The sequence below is a fragment of the Numenius arquata genome, chromosome 6 (genome assembly GCF_964106895.1).
Source record: "Numenius arquata chromosome 6, bNumArq3.hap1.1, whole genome shotgun sequence".
Classification (NCBI taxonomy): Eukaryota; Metazoa; Chordata; class Aves; order Charadriiformes; family Scolopacidae; genus Numenius; species Numenius arquata.
The window spans coordinates 64,651,969-64,670,049 of record NC_133581.1 but is presented as its reverse complement, the minus strand read 5'-3'; the positions used below and the strand labels follow the sequence as shown (position 1 = coordinate 64,670,049).

Sequence of the window (18,081 nt, the reverse complement as noted above, 5' to 3'; positions counted from 1 at the left end):
GAAGCTGAAAGTTGTGGGGTTTTTTTCTTCTTTTCTCCTGCATGAGCATTGCTGTTAAAGCATTTGTTTTCTTTCGGTAAATGTTGAAACACTGATTGAAAACGTGATGAATGTGGAACTGCTCAGTAATATTCTCTGTTATGGTATCAAAAGAAATCTTGTTACAGTGTTTTTGTCAGTTAGTAAATAAGAACGTGTTTCATGGAGGATGACAGTCCATTCTTTTACCCATTTTCAGAAGGAAAATTTGATTAACAGAGCAAAGGGATTTTGTTTTTCTCCAAACCTGCAGGCCAGCCAAGTGCTGGTAGAGTCTGTGTCTTAGTTCATGTCCATAAGGCTTCATTGTTAAGAATTTATTGGGAAATGACCGAGGAAAGAGCTGAAGAATCACAGAATCACAGAATCACAGAATCACCTAGGTTGGAAGGGACCTTTTAAGATCATCTAGTCCAACCGATGGAAAAAAAAAAAACAAAAAAAACCCACAAAAAACACACAACACCCACAAACAAACCACACACACCACCACACCACCCAACACTAATCCATATTCCCAAGCACCATGTCAACTCCTCTCTTGAATACCTCCAGGGATGGTGCCTCAACCACCTCCCTGGGCAGCCCATTCCAATGCCTGATAACCCTTTCAGTAAAGAAATATTTCCTAATATCTAACCTGAACTTCCCCTGGCGTAACTTGAGGCCATTGCCTCTTGTCCTATCATCTGTAACTTGGGAGAAGAGACCGACCCCCGCCTCTCTACAGCCTCCTTTCAGGTAGTTGTAGAGAGCGATAAGGTCTCCCCTCAGTCTCCTCTTCCCCAGACTGAACAACCCCAGCTCCCTCAGCCTCTCCTCGTAAGACTTGTGCTCCAGACCCCTCACCAGCTTCGTTGCCCTTCTCTGGACCCGCTCCAGCACCTCAATGTCCCTCTTGTGGTAGGGGGCCCAAAACTGGACACAGTACTCGAGGTGGGGTCTCACCAGTGCCGAGTACAGGGGGACGATCACCTCTCGGGTCCTACTCACTACACTGTTCTTGATACAGGCCAGGATGCTGTTGGCCTTTTTGGCCACCTGGGCACACTGCTGGCTCATGTTCAGCCTGCTGTCGACCAACACCCCCAGGTCCTTTTCTGCCAGGCAGCTCTCCAGCCACTCTGCCCCAAGCCTGTAGCGCTGCCTGGGGTTGTTGTGACCCAAATGCAGGACCCGGCACTTGGCCTTATTGAACCTCATTCCGTTGGTCTCAGCCCAGCCAGCCAGCCTGTCTAGATCCCTCTGCAAAGCCTCTCTACCCTCCAGCTGATCAACACTCCCACCCAACTTGGTGTCGTCTGCAAATTTGCTGAGGGTGCATTCGATCCCCTCGTCCAGATCATTGATAAAGATGTTGAAGAGAACCGGCCCCAGTACCGAGCCCTGTGGGACACCACTCGTGACCGGTTGCCAACTGGACTTCATTCCATTCACCACCACTCTCTGGGCCCGGCCCTCCAGCCAGTTTTTAACCCAGCAGAGAGTATACCCATCTAAGCCATGAGCATCCAGTTTCTCCAGCAGAATACCAGCAGGCTTTCTCCAGCACGCTTACTTACATAGGGTGACTTACACGTGGTACTTAAAGATCGGTTTAATACAGACTGTCCTGTAATATTTATCTTAAGAAAAGCCCGAAGAGAATAAATGGAACACTTCATTTTTCACAGGAGTCGAACTGTAGGTGTGACTTGGAAAAGGAAGGTTTCTGTGAGATAAGTTTCTTGGTTAAACTGCATTTGTACCAGGCTGTTGGTAGGTTTTCTATTTGAGATCGAATTGAAATATTGAGATACCCATAGGTTGTTGCAGACACTGTGTTGGTACGGTGAGTAGAAACTCTGTAAATTCTGGATAAATGTCCTTACAGGAAACTTGAGTGGGAGTTTATACCTTTTTGGTTTAGAAACATTGTGTTATGATTAAGACCTTCTGTCACGCTTTCCAGTGTGCAATGTGATTGTGATTCCAGTTGCTAATCAATAAGTAATTTAAGTAGTGAATTCTAGACCTTGCAAAGGCAGTCCCTGTTTCGCACTTGGCCTTTTTAGCATAAACAAGCTTTAGAACAAAACTAAGCAAATTAAAGCGAGTAGCCAAGATCCATTTTAATGATATGTTACTTTTCCAGACCTCGTGCTTGTATATTTCAAAATAAATGCTCTTTGCTGCTTGTAGTACTTTGAGGGAATTTATTCTCGATTCTTAAGTGTCACGCCACGGCAGCAGGTCTAGAAGTTGTCTGGGAAGAGGCAGAATATTTGTGTGCGTGAAAGAGACGGTAAAATTTTAAACCAGAAATTACTGCTGCTGTATCTGAGTGCTTGAAGGAAGCTACAACTGAGTGAATCGTAACACTGAACGTGAGGATAGGTTGTGTTTGGCTGAACACAGACCAAAGAAATCAAAATACAGTATAGGGCTGGGAAGAGAGAGCAGGGCTTATGACAAAACCAACAGGGAGCCGCCAAATAAGTAACTGGCTACAGAGGGTCTGTGAGGCCTCGAGCAGACTTTGACCTGCTCTTTGCCCTCAATTTCTCACAAACCACTATGTATCATTACCAGTTGTAACTGAAATCGCTGTATATTTTAAGATTGTAATGTGACTGTAAAGATCTGAATCTGGGGACCCCTGGGTTAGGACAAGGAACAGATAGTTCTAATAAGAAAAGGGTTGAATAAAATCTGGAGGAGGGCCAGAAAAAGGTTTTTAGTACACAGGATCTTTAAATGACTTTTGGTTGTCTGCAAAATGAAAGCTTACTAATTGTGTTTTAACAGAAGGAGCCAGAAATGAGTCAGGGGGCAGCTAATTGGGGCAATACTAAAAGAGCATTTAGGATTTTGTGGGTTAGAGCTGTCAGCATGAGTGCAACGTGCCTGAAAATGCCTGATTGAGCACTGTCAGATTACTGTTATTTTTAAAAAAAAAAAAAAAAAAAAAAAAAAAAAAAAAGAAAGAAAAAAGGTAATAATAAAGATGTAAAAGTGTGATAAAAGATACAGTGGCTGTGCTGATTAGATATGCAGGGGATATTGTTGGGCCTCTTACTTGGAAATGGTATTGCCCTGTGCTTCATATCTCTCTTAATAGGCACTGCGAGAAGGGTTTTTAAAGAAACAAAACCAAACAGAAAAGCCCAATTATCAATACTCTTGTGCTGTTTCACAACATCCTTAAGTTCTCTACATTTCAAATAAGACTGAAGCATGAAGGATTCCAAAGGCAGTGATTTCCAAACAGCCCTGCAGATTACACCAGATTCTTTGTGTGCTGCTTAACATCGATCTTCAAACTTAAACCCCAAGAATCCAGTTCTTTGGGATGTTGTTTAGAGGCAGCTTAAATTTAGTTGATTATGTTGAATAATCTGCAGTCTGAGTTTCTAGAACAGTTAAATTACTTGGTCCATGTTGAATTTTAGATTGTTAATATTCATTATTAGTTTAGCATAAGTTCTTATCAGCTGTATTAATTTAGGGATAGGTAGGAGGTAACTATTTTCTAGTAGTTTGATTGGAGTAAGGACACTTGAAGACTATTACTTAGTGTATGTGTGTATTTTCTTCAGAGAACTAATTGCTGCAATATGTTAAGGGGTACCTTTCTCCTAAACAGGAAATATAAGCAATTTTAATAATATCACTTTGAAAAAAATTTTCTAGAAATACTTTTTCACTTTTTTTTTCTTTTTTCTGCCACTCAGAATGAAGTCCAGGATAGAACTTAATTACCATAGGAAGCACTCGTTATCTATCCCATTTTAACTTCAGTATAGGTGGCACTGCAACTCATAAGAATTTTATCACAGTATAGTTCTTTTTTATGTAGAAATTGATGTAAAAAAAAAGTTTTAATAATATATTACCATATGTGCTTTATGGTTAAGTACTAGAGGCTTCAAATCTAACAGTATGCTGGCTTGTATTAGAAATAGCGTGACCGGCAGAAGTAGGGAGGTGATTGTCCCCCTGTGTTCAGCACCGGTGAGCCCACACCTCGAGTATTGTGTCCAGTTTTGGGCACCTCAATCCAAGAGAGATATCGAGGTGCTGGAGCGGGTGCAGAGGAGGGCAACGAAGCTGGTGAAGGGCCTGGAAAACAAATCTTATGAAGAGCGGTTGAAGGAGCTGGGACTGTTTAGTATGAGGAAGAGGAGGCTGAGGGGAGACCTCATCACTCTCTACAACTACTTGAAAGGACACTGTAGAGAGGTTGGTGCTGGTCTCTTCTCACAGGTAATTAATGACAGAATGAGAGGGAATGGCTTCAAGCTGCAACAAGGTAGGTTTAGACTGAACATTAGGAAAGAATTCTTCGCAGTAAGAGTGGTCAGACACTGGAACAGGCTGCCCGGGGAGGGGGTTGAGTCACCATCCCTGGATGTGTTTAAGAGTCGTTTAGATGTGGTGTTGGGGGATATGGTATAGGGGAGAACTTTGTAGAGTAGGGTAGATGGTTGGACTCGATCCCAAGGATCTCTTCCAACCTGGACGATTCTATGATTCTTTGATTCTATATGAAATTCTTTGTGGCCTGGCTAGCAGCCAGAGCCCTTGCTTTAAATAATAGGAGATACAGGCCCTTGTTAATACCAAATTGCGTACTTGCTTTTCAGAAGGAAGGGACTAGATGATATCCTTTGTGTCAGTGAATTGCACTTTTTCTTTACAAATTCTTCTGGGGAGATGAAGAGTCTCTTTCACTGTCAGTCCCTGGAAGGTAACAAGTGAGAGGCTGCAGTGACGTGCATTTACAGAACTGGATGTCAGGCCAGAAGGGGATTACTGGTGACTAGTGCTTATTTATGGTACCTTTGCTGGTATTTTTCTTGGAATACGCTCCACGTGCTTCTTGCTTAGACTTCCCTTTTATATTTCTCCAGAAGTTAAGCCTTAAAGGTAAGACACACAAAAACTGTGTGAATGTTCAGCTCTGCAGGCTGGAGTTTGAGTTGTTTCCTCAGCCAGTAAAGGAAAGCAAACTCCACGGCCGGATACTGATTTGGATCTTCAAGGCAATTTCTTGTCCATAATGACATATGCTAATTATGTCCTGTGCTGCTTTTCCCTTGTTTCTTTCAGTTAAGGGAAACACGACGCACGCTTTCAAACTTTCTCTTCCCGCTGATCTGTGTACTAGGGATTTCTTCTGTTTTTCTGGTCGTCTGATGTATCTTGTCACACTTAGGAATGTATGTTTTATGCAGGAAATCCCTTCTTGTTAAAATTCTTGGAAAACCTGTGATATTGAGAGTGAAGGTTTCGTTTATTTCTTAACTGCTAGTGATGAGGATGATCTTGTGGGGTGCAGTTCAACCTGCACAGGATTCAGTACCTCTACAGGATTCCATGGTACCTACCCTCGTTGAGCATTACAGATGTGCTGATGGGCTTAGAAGACTTCTCATCTGATCCTCTATGGAATATTTCACTTCCATTATTTATTAATCAGGCCTAATCAGTCCCAGATTTTGTACTTTGTAATTATAAAACAACTAGAGATCCGTTGAAGCTTAGATGACAAGAAGGAGCGTAGCTTAAAATATTCATGGTCTTGATTTAAAAAAAAATAAAAAATGACTAAATATGCTGTCAGTAATTGGCTGTCCAAAGCAGAGCTGCCATTAGCTATTCTCTAGTTATAGAAGCTGTTCCATTTCCAGTACTTTGAAAAAGGTAGTATTTGCCAATGAGATTCTAATCTCACTTGTAAATGCTTCATTTTTAGAGAATTATCCTTTACATATTATGCTTTGGGAATGTTCTTCGTGCAAGGGACCTTTCTGCCACAAGGCATTTTAACTCAGCCTTCTTGATTAGCTCAGATTTACATTCAGTGCAGTTTAATTGTGTATTTGTAATGGGCTATGTTGTGATCATCTTGTATATTTTAGTTCTCCTTTTTTTCTACTGTTACTACTCTTAAAATTGTCCTCTAATTGCACTCTGTGGAAGGACATAGCAATTACTAACATCAAAGTGCATGCAGCAACCTGAAGATTACAGTGTATGATACTGTCACAAACCTTTTTTTGGACCGTAAAAGATCTAGAAAAGAGGTGTTGAATTTAAAATTGTGGTTTTTGTATAGTCTTTCAGACCAGTATGAAAGCTTTCATAACAAGGAAAGTTAACCTGACATTTCAAAAAACATCTCCAAAACAGTACATGTAAATTAAGTCTAGAGGAGTAGAAGCCTCTTATGAAAGGGGTTATGATTAAATGTTTTATGCAATGTGTATGGCATATGGCATTCAGTCTTTCTCTGATTGTAATTTTTTTTTATCACTTCTGCAGGTTCAGTCCATGCCACATCAATAGCAGCTTCCAGAGTGGAGCAAGCACTGTCTGAGGTTGCTTCATCTCTGCAAAGCAGTGCCCCTAAACAAGGTCCGCTGCATCCTTGGATGACTCTGGCTCAAATATGGCTTCATGCAGGTATTGTGGAAGTAAAATTCTTTCTTGTTGTTTTCCTTCCCCTTTCTTGGTAGCCGAAGGACTTTCAAAAATCTAGTGGTTTCATTCAGAATCTATTATAACTTATCAGATCAAATGTTTTTCCAGGTGTGTGCGTGGCACTGAAGCAAGTCAAGAAATAAAAAGCACATTAGAGTTGCTCGTGTGTAAGATCGTTTCTGTAAGATAAGGCAGTAGTTCTATAACGCAGCTGTCATCAGTGGAGTCATATCTTCTGTCGAACAAAGGCAACACTTCTCTCCCTTATCCGTGAACAATTTTGTTTCTGAAGTATCTTGAGCATCTTAGTATTTGGAAATTTAGATGCTCTAATCCCATTGGTTGGAAGAAGATGTTTGTAAGATTATTGAATAGAGTTCCTGCAACTAGAAAAAGCTTTATCGTTGAAAATAAATAACTCTGCATAGTGGGGGGAAAAGGGGTAATAGTACTATTGAGCAACCTGTCCCTTGCAGCTGTGATAATGAGCTCTCATTGGGTTCTCTTCCTTCTAGCTTCATTAACGTAAAAGACTCAGAACTGTTTTGCTAAATGTGGAGTCATCTTAAGTGGCTTTAGTATTGTTATGCTGCTTCAAGCCTCAAGCTAAATAGAATATCACAAGTAGCTGTTATATAAAATTTTAACCATAAAATGATGATCCAGTGTATTTTTACTCAGTTAAAAATTTATACCATGCAATTGTTTTTATTGATACACGCCTCAAAAAGGTGTAATTTAGAAATCAATCAGCAATTGTTCTGCTTTGTTCTGCTCCCAGACTTGAGCATTTTTCAGTGACATAATTCTTCATATTTACCTTCAACAAAAGTGGTGTATTTCTTAGTGTTTTAGTTCACCTATTTTGCATTAACAGTTTTATTGTGTGAAAGTCATTACAGGACAGTGGCTCCCAGTTATTAATTAATGCTTTAGAGAAAAAGTCTAGAAGATTGGAAAGAGCGAGCAATGATGGTGATTAATAATAGTGATCTCATTTTGGGGGTGGAAAGGCTCCTTGAAAGTAACAGAGATTAGAACAAGGCAAGGTCCACCAGGGCATAGTGTGGTCACCTGCACTGCGGTGTGACATCATTGATTTTAAATATTTATAAACCATCACAGCCAGCCATCTACAGTAACTGTTAGTATCTGTAATGCTGATTAATTTATCAACCTTCTGTGACAGCTTGTTCCACTGCTTATTTTCTGTTTGTTCATTTTTGTTAGTCATGTCCCGTTGCTGCTTATCCAGTCCATGCAAGTGACCCCTACTGTTTTGCCCACAAAGGAGGGTCTGGATGCCCTTTGCTGATGCCTTTTCATTTCACAACTTAGGTTTGCGTCCCCATTGGTGGTATGCTGGTGCAGTCCTGCTGCACAGTCCACTTTCTGTTCTTAACAACGTTTCACGGAATCACGGAATTGTCAGAGTTGGAAGGGACCTCTAGAGATCATCTAGTCCAACTCCCCTGCTAAAGCAGGATTGCCTAGAGCACATTACTCAGGACTGCATCAAGGCAGGTCTTGAAAATCGCCAGAGAAGGGGACTCCATGACCTCCCTGGGCAGCCTGTTCCAGGGCTCTGTCACCCTCACCGTAAAGAAGTTCTTCCTCATATTTGAATGGAACTTCCTGTGTTCCAGCTTGTGCCCATTGCCCCTCGTCCTGTCACTGGGAACCACTGAAAAGAGTCCGGCTCCATCATCCTTCAGCCCACCTTGAAGTACCACTACAAGGTACTTGTAAACATAGATAAGGTCTCCCCTCAGCCTTCTCTTCTCCAGGCTAAAGAGCCCCAGCTCTTTGAGCCTTTCCTCATAAGGGAGGTGCTCCAATCCCTTAATCATCTTTGTTGCCCTTCGCTGGACTCTCTCCAGTAGTTCCCTGTCTCTCTTGAACTGGGGAGCCCAGAACTGGACACAGTATTCCAGTCGTAGCCTCACCAGTGCAGAGTAGAGGGGGAGAATGACCTCCCTTGACCTACTGGCCACACTCTTTATCTCAGCAAGCTTGGCCTATAGGCTGTATTCTTGATTCCCAGCAGGAGGAAGGGTGGGTGGGAAGCTGGAGAGAGTTGGGTTGGAGAATGAACAAAGCATTAAAGATCCAGGGGAAGGACACCACAAGGTATGAAGAGTGCTCTGACTCTTTGTGTAAGGGAAGCAATGAAAGAAAAAACCAAGAGAGGACAGAGAGCTGCTGTCTACCTTCAGAGAACGTACCACAACCTGAAGTGTACTTCCTCTCCACTTGGGAATGATCCTGTTCTTGATACCTCAGGGTAATGATTTGTGCTGCATTTCGGCGTGTTTAGGTATCCTGCTCTTCAGCTACTTTCCTGCTGCAGTAAATGCGCCAAGCCTTGAGAAAGGCTCTTTACTGTAGGAACATTCAAAATAGTTTTCTCCCAGAAGCACAATGTAAAGCAGATATTCTGGAAGGCATCTTTATCCGTATATATGGGTTACTTGCATAGAAAACAGCGATGAAATTACTTAACGCCTTACTTGCAGCACATGTTCTTTAAATAAAAGTGAAGATTTACCATTGGGAAATTGCTTCCTTTTTGAGGCTTATGCCACATTTAACTGTTTGACTCTCTGTATGACTGTGCAGTGTTTTACTTCTTCATTTGATTGGGAAGAGAAAGGACTCTTTATCAAGCTTTAAATCTTAAATTACAAAAATTGAGAGTTATTCTTCCTGTTAGGTTATAGAGACGTGGAAAAGTTACATAAATAAGTTCTAATACATGCAAAACTTAATGGAATATATTTACCCAAACTGATATATATGATGAGAAAAAGGGAGAAAATACTTATTCTTATGGATATACAGTTCCATTTCAGCTGTCGTTAGTGTAAATGAGCATGGCATTCAGTCAAAAGAAGTTGATTTTGCACACAGTAACTGGCTTTTAATTTTCCATCTTGTATTTATTAATGGACAGCTTCAGGCTGTCATTTCTAGGCATACAGTGTAAAGGTGGAAAATCAGGCTTATTTTAAATGTGAAACAAAATGACTTTTGCAATGATTCCTTTCTCCATTCTTCATTATTAAAAAACAGACACGTCCCTAAATGATCAATGGCTGTGATGGTCCTTCGAGAAATGCATCAAGACAGAACTCAATGTTGCTGTGCAGCTTGATCGGGAAATAGACTGGTTTCTCAATCAAATGCACGTGTAAGCGTTGGAAGGGTTTGAGCCAAAGGTGTTCTAGGCATTTTCTAGGTGGAGACACTGAGAAGAGCACATCAGACTTGGCACCTGGTTTCTCTTCAAACTCCTGCTCCTCTCTGAGATTTTCCTACAAAGTCTGTTGGCGCTTGTCAGTTTTCCACAACTGATTTATTTCAATTTGCCATGTTGGTTTTTAACATATTGATTCAATTTGAAGTCATTATCTGAGAATGAACAGCTCTCCTTCAGTTCCAGAAATTTCTTGAATGAACTTTCATACTTAACATCTAGCCACAAGTTCAACTTTCTATTCATTCTTTCATAGTTTTTAAAAAAGCCCACTGTACATTCTGTTGGGGTGGCATAACTTCTGGTAGAGAAAAGGAAAAGTTCTTTTAAAAATAACTCTATAATAACTTTAAACATAAAGGAATTCTTTCATTTAAATGTAATACTTTTAGGAAGGTCTGCTAATAACTGTCAGCTTTCTCTGCTGCAGTTAGGAAGCAGGAAAGCAAGACTTAGTATCTCTTACAGTAATGTAAGACTAATTTATAAGCAGTATTGCAGCCACTATTGGCTAGTGTTAAAAGGCATTGCTACCATACTTGTTTCCCCTCGAGGAATACTGAATTTCAACTGCAGTCTGTTAAATGAGTCAATCTCTGCTTATTTTTCGGTCTAGAATTACTGTGGTAGCAGATATTCACTTACGTAAGTCATTTTTAGTTTCTGCTTATTATTTGCTAATAATTATAGCTTTTACTTGGTACTTTTTACAGTCTGTGTAAATTCTGTTTTTCTTAACTGTTTTTTCACCGGGGAACCTGAGACTATGTTTTAAGTCTAATGGTGCTGGAGAAGAGACGCTAAAACAGGAGAGCTCAAATGGTTAGCATTTAGTGAGTATTTTATACTCACTAAAATCTTGTTTATCACATAGTAACATTGACCATGCAGCTTTCAGAAAAGCACTCAAGAAGGAAGTACCCAAAGCTTTTCCGAAGTATTTTAGAGTTTCAGGGAAAAAAACTTTCCAAGTACAGTTCATATTTTATGCTGTACGTCCAGCTCTCAAATTATGGCTACAGCTTGTTCTTTGGATTCTACCAACAGTTAGTAAAAGTAAAATCCTAGAAAAAATTAATTCCTCCCAAATTCAGATTTTTTATTTAAAAATTTTATCCCTTCATTGTCTTCCAGGTTTGCTATTCTTTATCTGATGAGGTGAGGTGGTTCTTTTAGGGTTAGGGGGGAAAAAAATGTTGATGGATCTGCAATTTCATGTGTTATTTCTTCATGTGGATGAGACATTTTTCCATCAAAAAGCATTTCATTAGTTTCTAAAAATATACTGCATTAATCCATACATTTACATGGACGTACTATTTATGTTAGGGAGAACGTGTTCTGTGAAATCAGACTGAGTCAACTGAGAAGCAAAATAATGCTCTTCTGGTAAAAAAGTCTGTTCTTCCATCAATAGGATCAGGTCTTAGAGGAAGAAAATAATTTGCTCCAGCAACCCTACAGAAATGAGTTTGAAAAATAGAAAATGAGTAGGAACTTTAAACTGTGCTTACTCACCAACTGCTACTGAAAGTCCGGGTTTTGTTAGTCATTGTTATATATTGATTTTGATGAAAATAATTATGAATATTCATAGCAGGTATCGCCTGTAATTTCAGGCTTGTACACTGCTGCACTGATGCTGTCTACTTAAGAATATCAAGTCTGTTTGATGCAATTATCTGAGAAGGAAGCTCCTTTAAAGGCACTGAGAGTTTTAGGTATAACCCCAAATCCTCTGCTGTAGTGTGAGATCCTGATCTGACAGCCTTTAAACCAAGAGAAGCATGTCTTGGGCAGTGATAGATCACTTTGCTGTTTTGATGGAGTATTTTGATTTAAACCTTAATCTATAAAACTCTTGCACAGTGTGATACGGTAGAATGCAGTTACACAGCTACTTTGAGGCTCAATTTTTCTATGGTCTATCCCAAAGTAAAAGAAATGGGTAACCCAACTCAGAAAGTTTAATATCTTTTTCTTCAGTTTAGTAACTCTTTATTCTTCTCTTCTCCCACACTTTCAACAAAAGATTAAGATAATCCAGCAAGGTAGTAAAATTGCAGCATTGAGGAGCGTCATAAGAGCTTGAAAGCAAATACTTCTGTTGTTAGTTGTTAATCACTTACTGAATGAACCCTTTTTTTCTCACCCTATAGTCAATGTGATTTAGACAAGTGTGTGTCAGGCTACTCAACTGCTTTCATCAGGATTGATTCTGTTAAATCGAATATAGAGGGTTTTATTTTTTTTTTTTTCTTTTTTTTAAGGTGTTCTTCGCTTCTGGAGGATATGTTAGATAAAATGCTTGGAAATACAAATTTTGTCAAATCAGCATTCTGATAAGCATTTCACATGTTCTGCTGACTTAACTAGGAAACTTTTCATATCAAATAACATTTTTATTTTAAAATGCTCTGAAGTAGGAAACGTACAACAAGGCTTGCCATTTAGTGACTGGTAGCTGGAGCAATTGCTACGGCTTCCTTAACAGCTGACACATGAAATTTAGAACCTGTAATTAATTGTGTTCTCTTACCTACTGTAAGGATCTCTGTGTGCTTTTTTGTGTTGGGTTTTGTGTTCTTAAATAGTACTGGAGAATACTCTGGCATGCTCACATCTTAAAAATAAAACCAAAATGAAAAAATTCCGGGCTTCAGTTAAAAATAACAACCTATAAAACAATTTTTGGTGTTTAAAACAGCCATTTAGAGGTTCAAACTCCTATTACATTTAGAAAAGCAACTTTCCTAAAAGAATATTTCATTTAAAATAATTTATTTAATAATTTCTCTTAAGCTGCAAATTTTTTTGAGGAAAATAACCTTTGCTTAGAATGAAACTCTTTACAGATAGAGCACATGTGACACCATCTAATCATGGTGTGATGGAGTAAGAGTCGTTCATTGGTCTCCTAACGTTCCTTCCACAGCTGAAGTCTACATAGGAATTGGGAAGCCTGCGGAGGCCACGGCCTGTACCCAGGAAGCGGCCAATCTCTTTCCGATGTCGCACTACGTTCTCTACATGAGAGGTCAGGTGGCTGAACTTCGTGGAAATATCGATGAAGCCAAACGCTGGTATGAAGAGGCCTTATCTATTAGTCCTACCCATGTGAAAAGCATGCAGAGGCTGGTAAGTCAGGAGTCCACGCTCATAAGTGCTTTTATCTCAACTCACGATACTGCATTGTGAAATCTTAACTTGGTGTGGGGAACGCAGAGCTTATGACTTTTGGATCTACATTCTTATTAGCAAAATAGTCTTCAAGGCCAGGTGGGATGGGGCTTTGAGCAACCTGGTCTAGTGGGAGGTGTCCCTCCCCATGGCAGGGGGGATGGAACCAGATGATCTTTAAGGTCCCTTCCAACTCTAACTATTCTATGATTCTATAGCTTTGGAATCGGTCTTTTCTGGCTTTTTATTCCCTCTTCTCCATGTGTTTGGACATAAAAAGGATCTGCAGGCAATAAGGTTATTTCAGTCCTAACAGAGACTGCAGTAAAAGAAGCGGTTTCTGTCTGCCTAATATTCAGTGCTGTTGGGAAGTACAGGTGGTTCATGGTAAGAGAAGGGTTGGATACTGTAGTCTAGAGGAAAGACCAGTCATTCTGATGTCTAATTCCATACAAAAAGTTGAATTCTACACATTGAGTTGAGTGGTTACCTTCACGCTATGCGATGTCTTGGTTTTTTGAAAGGTAGGGAATCAGTCTTGCCCTCAAAGGTATGTGTAGCTTTAAGTACAAAAGTGCCTTCCCCATAATAAATGCATAAATTTGTTTATACACCTCATCTATACATACACGTATATATTCTGTGCTTCTGTGTTAGGACAATTATTTTTTTAATCCGGTTTTCTTCCAGACAGAGCAGAGTAGAAGAGCTGCAATCGCTACTTACCCAACCTTTTTGTTCAGAAGTAGAAGCTGGTTTCTGCCTGGGTCCTCATGAATTATTCAGGGAAATTTCTTGTGCATCCCTGAGGGGAACATATGAGACAAAAGATCAGATAGGAAGGCAGCACAGGAAAAGTTTTTTGTTTCACCTTTTCAGCATTTCAAGATATTTGAGCCTAGTGACGAATGCCAAAAGGTTCCTTTTCCTGAAGAAGCGGGTGGTTGACCTAAAGCAGTGCAGCTTAGTGAAAAGGAAAGCTTATGTTTTCCTGGGTATCTTTTTACCCCTCCTCTGAATCCACCTTTCAATAAATAGTCCGTAAACACATGATGCTCTTCAGAATGGCTGAGAAATTACCTGCCTTACGAGGCATGTGAGATGAAAAATACGGTGCTTTCAATCTGGGGTCCCTTTTTATGAGCTTTTCAGTTTGAATGTGAGCTAGAGGAAACCTGTTCATTTCGTTGGATTGGCCAGTCCTTTTTAAGCATTCTTATGACTTAAATTTTTGTTTCTAAAAAGCTTTCTCTATAATACTAGACCTTTTCTGTTGTTTTGAATAGATGCTGAGAGATCTGTGCTGCTTAAATACAAATATTTAAGATGTATGCTGTAAAAACACTTGTTTATGTAATTCCATGTGGGGGAAAAAGTACAGGATTCTGTATCGTTCTTGATCTGTTGACTATTGCAAAAAGCATTTTGAGGAGGAAGTTTGCAATGTTTGCTCTTGCCTGTGTTTATAGATGAGTATCTGTACATCTCAATACTTTGTTTGTGCATATTTACCTTTTTATTATGGAAAGATATGATCTCAGAGGCAGGGGAGCTATAGCAACAGCACTGTGGAGGTACCAGCCGCTATAACAACAGCTGAAACATTAACTTGTAACATTTGTATTCACAATTCTATCCTGACAATCCATTTGTAAACCAAATTTCTGTGAAGAAATACCTTGCTTTCTGTGATTATTTGCTGTTTAAAACCATTTGATAGGGCTTTCTAGCAATCCTTAGAAAGTGATATAAAATGCTACTGTTTCAACATAACAGCTACCTTAGAGATGATTTACTTAATAAGCTTTGGTGAATTTCTTTTTTTGGGGGGGTAAATACCAGGTATAGATCATCATAATTTTATGTACAAAATGCAACAAAAAGGAAGTAAGATTTAGGGATGGCACAAGTTCTAGCATGTAGGACACGTATCCAGCCCTGCCTCTCCAAGTAAAATTACTTGAAATAGCTGAGCTTGAAATCAGTTTTGAAGGATTTTTTTTCTTTTAATTAAAATTTTAGAATGAGTGACATCTGACACTCACTTCAATCTGAAGTTAAAATGTCCTGATGCTGGTGGTGGAGAAATCTGGATCTTTGATTTGATATATTATCTGTAGTTGTCCAGAGAAGAACAAAAGTTAAATAAAATGTTTATGTTTGTATAAACAAGAATGGCTTATTGGGAATAGGCAAGATTTCATCTTTTATAACCCATCCTTTTAATGATGATAGATCACTGGTAAGAAGGATGAAAAAGTAAACTTTGAAGCTTTACTGTTTTTCAGTACAACTTTTTTCCATAACTCTATTCAAGTATTTATTCCTGAATATGATCTGCTGTTCCTACACGGAATCAACCTTATTAATCTAAATTACTGAAGAAAGTTTAGTCTTGTGGCTTGAGAACTGATGTGCTGCCTCCTGAGAGTTGTGGCACGTCCTGTGCTTTGGAGTTTCTGCATAAAGACTCTTGCGTTTGTCTCAGGTGCAGACTCCTTGTTCCTTTAACGTGACCATAAAGACACACTCTTTGCAGAAGTCTAATGTATTGCCTGAATGCAATTGCCTTTTATTGGCTGGCATAATCTGTTAAAATACTATATTTGTCTAAAATTACGATTTTCTAAAGAAACAAGTTATTATCGACTATGCTGCCGTCTCTGAGGTCTTCACCAGAAGTAAAACCAGGAGGACTTGATGATGGTGTGGAAATTGGAGCAGTTAAGAGTGATGGAAGAGATCTCTTCCCCAGCAAAGCGATAATGATAAATGGGAGAGTTTGGAGGGAGAGCTGAACTCTCGCTGTATGTGCCTTAATAATGAAATCCCTGAGACAGCGTGACACCAAATGATGGGGGCTTGATCCATGAATAACGGACGATTGGTTTAGCTGTATTCTGCTTAATTAAACTGCTTGGGAAATGGAACTGATTGGGTTACGCTGTTATATTACCCAGGATGTGGGATAGTCTAACGGAGATCTGGCTGCAGGGGGCAGGGTGTTTGTGTTCATGCTCGCTGCTCTTTCAGTCCCTTCTAAAATCTGGGGGGGTCTAAAATCTGAAGCTTTGAAATACTCCAGTGTGTGTTCTGTATTTCAAATCGCTTTTTATCACAGCCAATGAAATCTTAAATTTTCTTTAATGACTAAATTGATAAATGATGATTCGCACTTCGATTGAATGTCATATATACTTGGTTGTCACCTGCCTGATTTTGGCCAGAATGGATTTATTTGAACAACTTTCTCCATTCTCCCTCCCCTTTATCATCACCTCCAGATTTTTGCATTACTGCTGCCTTCCTGCTTTTGTCATTGTTTTCCTCCCCTGTGAAAAAAGAATAAACAGTGTTTTATCTCCTGCAGTCAGAGTGCTGTTGTGGAAAGTAGCCCTTACTGCTGACGTCTGGAAAGTCCTGAAACGGGCCATCATTCAGTAATGCCCAAAATGGCAATGAATATTTCAACCCATTGTCCAGGAAACAAATCTGTGTATTCTCTCTCAGGCTGCAAATTTCTTAGCTAAATGTAGCTTTCACGTAAGACAGTTTTTCCAGCATCTGTACATCATTATAATCCTACAAGACTCTAATATTTTTGAATATGAAGTAATTCATCTTAGCACTTGCCAGTTAATCCTATTAGTAGCTTAGCTTCTAAGAGTAGAAAACTAAAACAGAAAAGGAGAAATTACTTATCCAAAATTACTCATGTAGAAATTAATTTTCAAAGAGCATTATCTTAAAGAATTATGTTCCCCACTCCACACTGTTAGATATCTGTTAAGGTTTCCTATAATTATGCAGAACTAAGTCAGATCTCTCAAGGCTTAGATTAACTATGTGTGCTTTAACACTCGCTTATAAATATATTTTTATTTATTTCTAACTACATTGACTACTTACATTTATTTTTTTGCTAGAAGGAAGCCTCGCAGTACATAGGAGTAGTGTGTGCCTATGAGCTGTCAAGGATGTTGGGCTGGCTGAAAGAAAGGGAACACAGAGAAGACTTTAGAAACGTGAGTCCAGACCCTGTTTGAAGGGGCAGGGAAGTTGAAGAAGAGAAAGACTAAACGCTGCCACCCAAACTGATGTTTGTCCTTCAGTGAGGCACTATTTCTAGTGTTTATTCTTCCTTTTATAACAAGGACCTTCTCTGGGGAACATTCACTAATTCATTTGAGTTTCATTGTCAGGATGCTTTTACTGTAAAAATTTTTGGTTTAGGCCACGTAGGCTTGTCCTAACCTCTTTGTGCTGGTTCTTGTGAGTGGTTTGTGTTGTAACTGATTACCGTGGAGCTAAATTCCGATGCCAAATCTCAGCGCTCGTTTGACTCGCTAAGTGCGTCCTTATGCACACAGTGGTTGAAGAAGAACGGAGAAATTGGTTTTGTCACATTTGTTAGTAAAATATTGTGGGTTTGCCCATCAGAAACTTCAAGGTTATTTCACAGAAAGTAGAGAAAGCAAAACATATGTTCAGCCAAAAACTCACTGCTCCTTGTGGAAGGCATTTTACTGAGATTTGACCACCGTCACGTCTAAATATTTCAAGTATTCACATTCTGCACGCTGAGAAAGCAATGGCAGCTCTACTGGCTTTTCGACCTGGAACACTCCCGTTAACTTCAAGTGACTGAAGGGCCATTTCAATACACTTTAAATTCCTCACCTGCCATGTGGCGTTCACAGGCTATATTCTTTTCTGCCTTCAAAATATTATTCCCATTTTAGCCTCACAACAGAAAACCATCGGCACTTAGTGCAGTAAGAAGTACGTAGCACTGACTTGCATGGTCGTTAGCTTTTGAAATATAACAAAGTGTGAATCAAGGTGAATAATAAAGTTTGTTTTTTTCCCCTGTTTGTTTCAAAGTTATCTCCTTTTTTTTTTTTTTTTTTTTTTTTTAATGTTACTGAGCTCAGGTACAGCAGTTAACCATTTCATACTGATTCATATCTTAAAAATTACTACTGGGGGAAGATCAATATAATTTCTTCATTCTTGGATGCTTTGCCTGAGTTTTACAGCAGTCTTTTAAAGCAGATCTATTTTTGTTTAGTATTTGACAGCAATAATTGCTACAAACGTGAGTTTAAACTACAATTTAGTTTCTCTTCTGGAAACAGAAA

General features: G+C 39.4%; 1 protein-coding gene across 6 annotated transcripts in view; it reads left to right on the top strand.

Moving 5' to 3' along the window:
• The window catches only part of TTC7B (tetratricopeptide repeat domain 7B), a 133,040-nt gene that overhangs the window by 91,015 nt on the left and 23,944 nt on the right, over positions 1–18,081 (top strand). For all 6 annotated transcript variants that reach the window (XM_074148564.1, XM_074148563.1, XM_074148561.1 and 3 more), the window contains 2 exons: positions 6,346–6,486; positions 12,696–12,898. In XM_074148564.1, the coding sequence (XP_074004665.1) occupies positions 6,346–6,486; positions 12,696–12,898 (344 nt within the window). The remainder of the gene's footprint in view (positions 1–6,345; positions 6,487–12,695; positions 12,899–18,081) is intronic.